Raw genomic sequence first — 6,758 nt, 5'->3', positions numbered from 1 at the left:
ATGGGATGCATTCAAAGCCTTAGCTGCAAACCCAAGGTCTTCAGAGAGTCCATCACTGTCCTGGACATCAAAGCCTCCATCGACCCCACTCCCACCAGCATTGACGAGTCGTCCAACGTGGTCCTCAGATACCGGACGCCCCATTTCCGAGCCTCTGCCCAAGTGTTTGTGCCTCCCGTTCTCGGGAAAGAGACCTGGAGAGTTGGTTGGATCCAGGGCTGCAACCAGATGGAATTCTACAACCACTATGGAGACCTTGGCATGTGAGTATATTGCGCAATGAGCTGGGCACCATTACTGGGTAGAGATACAAGCCGTTTACCTTGCGTTGCGGCTGGAGGGACGCATCGGTCAAGGGTTTTCTGGGGACTTCCATCTCAACTTACACCTCGCAGGATGACTTGGCCATTTGTGACCAAGTTCATGTTCTTCAAGTTCTTACCTTATCATTCTATAGCTGATGTAGGTTGTTTTTGGGGCAACTACTGGTCTAGAGCATTGTTTACATGATCATATAGTTGGGTTTCCATCTTACGTCGAGGACAACTGTCCGGTCCCAACAGATCTGTACCCTTCTGAGGTTGGTTACCCCCATGGGTAGCAACTTCTTTTTTTTTACTTTTATGGAAATGAGGAACTTTTTATAGGATTCCAGATAATTAAAAGTTAATGCCACAGAGCACGGCCTTTAATGTAAACAGCTGCGATCTTCTCATATATAATAAAATAATTAACAAAACGAGGCTCCAGGTAGCAGACGTCTTTGCAACCTCCTTCAAAGCAGGTTCCGCCATCATTTTTTATGGCTCTTTAGTAAATAAACTTTAATAACCTTGTTTAGCATCAAGAACAATATCCTTTTTACAATAGAATAAGATAAAGTAGACAGGTAAATGAAGGCCTTCTACGGCATCATTTTTTTCACAAAAAAGGGAGTTTTGGAAGCCCGATATATATAGCTGCTTATAATATATTTGAAGTAATATTTGCCTCCAGGTTACCCGCCATCTATGGTGATCCCAATAAATGCCCCAGAATAATCTTTATTCCATCCCTGAAGGCACTCATATTTTATATGAGACGTCTTCATTATAGCCTGCAGGGATATGGCAACAAAAAGGCAATGATTAGGTGAAAGGCTCTGTTGCCATAGCAAGCAGCCGCCATCTTTAAAAGCTTCTGTGTTGTTATTACTGACACAATGACCAAAAGTATGTGGACAGCCGACCATCACACCTATATGAGCTTGTTGGACATCCCATTCCAAAACCATGGCCGTTAATATGTAGTTGACCCCCTCTTTGTGGCTATAATAGCCTTTCTGTGTTTTTTTTTGCCCATTCATCCAGTAGAGCGTTTGTGAGGTCCGGCGCTGATGTTGGACGAGACGCTTGGCTTCCAAGCTCCATTCCAGTTCATCCCAAAGTTGTCCGACGGGGTTGAGGTCGGGGCTCTGTGCGGCCGGCCAAGTTCTTCCACCCCAAACTCATCCAGCCCTGTCTTTACGGAGCTCGCTTTGTGCGCCGGGCGCAGTCTATGCTGGGATAGAAAAGGATCTTCTCCGGAGTCCATATCAATGCCCATGGTTTGGGACTGGGATGTCCAACCAGCTCATATAGGTGTGATGGTCGGGAGATCACATACATTTGGTCATATAGTATAGATACTATATATATATATATTAGACACTCAGTGTATTAAAGTATCCAGTTTAGATGTAACATTGGTTGGAGGAAACAGTGTTTTGTATATCGTGTTTATATAAATATTATGTTTCTTTAAAGATTCCCGCATTAATCAAACCCTCGATAACCCATCAGAATCCAGCGGCGCGTCCCGGTGCGATACAATAACGCTGAGATCAGCGCGGCCGGAGATTAGAGGCTGACACGGGAAAATGTTGCGTTCGCTTCCAGGGCTTTCCCTGAGCAGTCACCTCGCTAAATTCCTGTCCAGATAATATTCTGTAACACGTTACACGATCCCTGTCCTTACCCTGTGATAGAAACAAGGGGAAAAAAAGAAAATAATGTAATAAAATACAGAAGGAGACCCTAATCTAATACTAGAGGGTCAGAGGCTTAGACTGAACGTAAAGAGGTTTACAGAGAGAGGGGGTAGATAAGTGGAAGAGCCTCCCAGCAGAAGTGGTAGAGGGTAATACAGTGAGGGAATGTAAACATGCGTGGGATAGACATACAGCTCCTGAATCTAAGACGAGACCAACGACTGATTAAGGTTTGAGTCTTTACAGCAGGAGAAACGGGCAGACTAGACGGGGGCCGAATGGGGCCGATTCTACGTTCCACCCAAATCCAGTAACGCGCATGTGCAGATGGTGTAAGGGTGATAAGGTGGGAGCTGGGGGGACATCATCAGCTTGGTGCAGCTACCAGGACATACCTGTCGCTGTCATAAATATCTTGAATCCAGATGGTTGTTAAGAGCGTAGTTTCCTTATGCGTTGTACATCGCTGCGGAATATGATGGCGCTATACAAGTCAATAAATAATAATAATGCCATCTCGGTTAAAGGAAGAAGCCGCGATAACGCTCTATCTCTCGCTGGTTTTCCTTCACATCGGATGACCTTCGTTTGAAAAGTCACCCCGCAGCCAGCCGTGGATGGATTAATGAAATATCCATAGCTGGAAACAGTCCAGTCCAGTCCTGTTGGTAGCGGAGAAAATAATTAAAGGAGGGGGGGGGGCGGATCGATGATTTAGACAGGATTCCGAAAAGGCTATTAGGATTACGGGTGACAAAGTGGGAGTGGAGCGCAAGGCTCTTCTCGCTCCTCTAGAGCTCTTCCTCTAGAGTTTGAGGCGCTTGGAAGGAGATCCCTGACCTCCCCCAAGGGGTTCATCTCTTTACCCTCCGGATCTATTTCCCTGGTGTGGGGGGAGCAGAAATCCAACGTTCCCCTCCCCTCTCCCAGCTCTCTAGAAGAACGTATGACCCATTGCAGGTCACGTGCGGCTCTCGGACCAGACGGAGACCCCCGGGGTATATGCTGTGTGTTATATATATGATCACAGCGGGTGGGGGGATTGGAAGGAGTCGGCTCGTGAATCTGCCCCTTCGCCTTGAGATTGGGGCAAAAACCCAGAGACTCGGGGTGGATCCCTTAGAGTCCCCAGGTGTCTCCCCTGCGTCTTTCATCACTCGCCGGAGTGCCCTTTATGTGTATTTTCCGGCCTCTATCAGTGTTTTGTCTCCGAAGCTATCTCTGTATAGCGCGTCCGTGGCGTTGATGTCCGTGAGAAGCCGCTGTTATTTATTTCCACTGATATAAAAGTTTTAGTTATTGGACTGAGAGCATTAATCCAGATGCCGGGGCGTCCCGAGGGCTTCAGGGTCCGTTCTGCTTTATATTAAGTAGCCTCATACCTGTTCTGACCGCGCTGCCCCTTTAAGATGCGGCAAATATCTGAAAGAAAGAATAATTATTCTCCAGAAGAAACTTAAAAGAGAAGATCGTGGAAAATTATATTTATTCTCCCTGAGCATAACCCCCAGCGCTGTATACAGTAATACCCCCCCAGTGCTGTATACAGTAATATAACCCCCCCAGTGCTGTATACAGTAATACCCCCCCAGCGCTGTATACAGTAATACCCCCCCAGTGCTGTATACAGTAATACCCCCCCAGTGCTGTATACAGTAATATTACCCCCCAGCGCTGTATACAGTAATACCCCCCAGCGCTGTATACAGTAATATTACCCCCCAGCGCTGTATACAGTAATATAACCCCCCCAGTGCTGTATACAGTAATACCCCCCCAGTGCTGTATACAGTAATATAACCCCCAGCGCTGTATACAGTAATATAACCCCCCAGTGCTGTATCCAGTAATACCCCCCCAGTGCTGTATACAGTAATATAACCCCCAGCGCTGTATACAGTAATATAACCCCCAGCGCTGTATACAGTAATATAACTCCCCCAGTGCTATATACAGTAATATAACCCCCAGCGCTGTATACAGTAATATAACCCCCCCAGCGCTGTATGCAGTAATATAACCCCCAGCGCTGTATACAATAATATAACCCCCAGCGCTGTATACAGTAATATAACCCCCAGCGCTGTATACAGTAATATAACCCCCAGCGCTGTATACAGTAATATAACCCCCAGCACTGTATACAGTAATATAACCCCCAGCGCTGTATACAGTAATATAACCCCCCAGCGCTGTATACTGTAATATAACCCCCAGCGCACTATACAGTAATATAACCCCCAGCGCTGTATACAGTAATATACCCCCAGCGCTGTATACAGTAATATAACCCCCCAGAGCTGTATACAGTAATATAACCCCCAGCGCTGTATACAGTAATATTACCCCCAGCGCTGTATACAGTAATATAACCCTAGCGCTGTATACAGTAATATAACCCTAGCGCTGTATACAGTAATATAACCCCCAGCGCTGTATACAGTAATATTACCCCCAGCGCTGTATACAGTAATATAACCCCCCAGCGCTGTATACAGTAATATAACCCCCAGCGCTGTATACAGTAATATAACCCCCCAGCGCTGTATACAGTAATATAACCCCCAGCGCTGTATACAGTAATATAACCCCCAGCGCTGTATACAGTAATAATCCTCCAGCGCAGTAATATAAGTTGGTGACAAAAACCTGGTTTTATCTCATTTTGTTCCAATAATCTCCCTTTATCTGCAGGCCGCCGTTGCTGTCAGTCATGTGATATTTTGGGTGACTTTCCCGGCTCAAACACCACACTGAGCTGATGCTTTATGGCAATGCTAATGAAGTCCGCTCCTCCATAGACTTTCATTAGTCAGAGAGTCCTGCTGGGTGATTAAGACTGAGATATTCTATTGTTCCCCACAGGCAGTATGATAAGGAGTCGGAGTGTTTGTCTAGTAGATCGGGGTCAGATATTAACCCTTATGCTCACCACCTACTACAATTCATTACAACGGGAAACCCAAAAGATTTGTATTGAAAACAGAGACGAAATCATCGAGAAAACACAATATCGTTACGAGGGACCCCGACGTTTCTGAAATGATTGATTCTATACACATGTTGCCGCTTATTCTTTGTTCCCCAGCCCCTTTCTAGAAAATGTTCTTGCGATTAGAGGAAGAATTGTTTGTGTCTACGGAAGCAGAACAGGAAGACCAGCGGTGGGGGGGCTGGGGAGTCTTCTTCATAGTAACGGCAGGATGTCCTTATAGAGAGGGAACTCACACACGGCAGGATGCTCTTATAAAGCAATCGCATTTTGCCAGGAAGGAAAGATTAAGGGTTTGTCGGCGGCACGTGGGCTTTTGCAGCCTTTTTACCGGATTTTGTCTGCAATCCGGCTTCTGTGCGTGATCCCCGAGCTCGGCGGCCAAAAGTTGGATCGGCTCAAAACTAATATCTACGAGGACTCTTTGTCATTCCTTCAGCTCGGTTGTACAACTAAATTATTTACAGGGGTTACAACTACAGGGGTTATTGGGGTGCAGCTGATGATGGACTATGTAACCCCTATGTTCCCCATTTTTGGGGTCTGGGAGCTGTGGTTGCACTGGGTTCCATCATCCTCAGCCACTGATGGAACCCAAGGACCCATTTCAAGGAACAGATCCAATGGCTTCCTTATGCTAGATCACCAGTGACTGCCTCTGTCGGAGGATGGACCATTGGTGGGGCAGGGACCCTGTTTATGCTACTGATTAAATACTGTAGAAAGATAGAATTCATGTCCCATTGCTTACCGATGACTTTTTATATCTGCAGGTCCAGCTGGGAACTGCCAGACCTTGAGAAAGGTAAAATCCCGGTTATCAGCGACTCCGATGGAGTGAACTACCCTTGGTACGGCAATACCACAGAGACCTGCACCATTACTGGACCCACCAAACGGGACACCAGGTTCATTGTCAGCATGAATGATAACTTCTACCCAAGTGTAACGTGGGCTGTCCCCGTCAATGAGGGGAATGTACCCAAGTTGACAGCGATCCACAGAGACCAGAGTTTTACTACTTGGCTGGTGGCCATCAACATGTCTACTGGTGAGCATGTAATCCTCCACACTATAAAATGGAGGATGAAACTGGAAATAAAAGTCGACCCAAACCTTCCCTTGGGGCAGAGAGCCAAGCTCTGCGAGCCTTTCACCCAAGAGCCGCCGCAGGTGCTTTCCAAAAACGAACCCATACCGCCCAGCGCGCTTGTAAAACCCAACGCCAACGATGCCCAGGTACTTATGTGGAGGCCGAAGGATGGACAGGCAGTTGTGGTCATAGGCCCCAGGCACCAGCGGATCAAAGAAGATAGAACCAACAGGCTGCTCAATGGACGACATGAGTGAATGCAAAATTTGCTTTATTTGGGTATCACTGTGTTATTTTATACAGGGGAGGGGGCACTCCTTGCAAAGGGACTCTCCTTCCCACCAGTTAGGACAGTGGTCTTCTGTAGGGCTGTGATAAGGCCAGTTAGGGCCAAGTGTTTGCAGAGGTGAAGACGCATTTGCTGTTGATTGCAGAAACTGATGTTATGTCCCCCTTGAAATTTGTCTTCTACCAGACGCTGGCCAGCTTTAACATTTGGAAAAGCCAATGCTTGGCCATTGTGGACCTGTGAGTGATCGAGGTCATCCCACAATTAGGGGTGAGGGTTAGACGCCAATATCAATGGCCTTTTTAGTCAAGGTTCTTCTCGGACAAACCGAATAGCAAAATAATGAAAGCTTTTCATATTTCCAAGTGACTTTTTT

General features: G+C 46.6%; 1 protein-coding gene across 1 annotated transcript; it reads left to right on the top strand.

Moving 5' to 3' along the window:
• Positions 1-6,350, top strand: LOC149281775 (protein FAM78A-like). The gene is made up of 2 exons (XM_089498956.1): positions 1-263; positions 5,774-6,350. The coding sequence occupies exons 1-2, from the start codon at positions 1-3 to the stop codon at positions 6,348-6,350; spliced, it is 840 nt and encodes a 279-aa protein (XP_089355082.1).
• Positions 6,351-6,758: the final 408 nt, after the last annotated feature.

The sequence above is a fragment of the Sceloporus occidentalis genome, unplaced genomic scaffold (assembly GCF_023333645.1).
Source record: "Sceloporus occidentalis isolate IW3139 unplaced genomic scaffold, rSceOcc1.0.p SCAF_127, whole genome shotgun sequence".
NCBI classification, from domain to species: Eukaryota; Metazoa; Chordata; class Lepidosauria; order Squamata; family Phrynosomatidae; genus Sceloporus; species Sceloporus occidentalis.
The sequence above is the reverse complement of the archived record's forward strand: the minus strand, read 5'-3'. Positions and strand labels throughout refer to the sequence as shown.

Bases quoted from the DNA above. Each gene is read 5' to 3' on its own strand.
- LOC149281775 (XM_089498956.1), top strand. From the start codon at position 1: ATGGGATGCATTCAAAGCCTTAGCTGCAAACCCAAGGTCTTCAGAGAG. The intron at 264-5,773 runs GTGAGTATATTG...TTATATCTGCAG, and splicing joins CACTATGGAGACCTTGGCAT to GTCCAGCTGGGAACTGCCAG.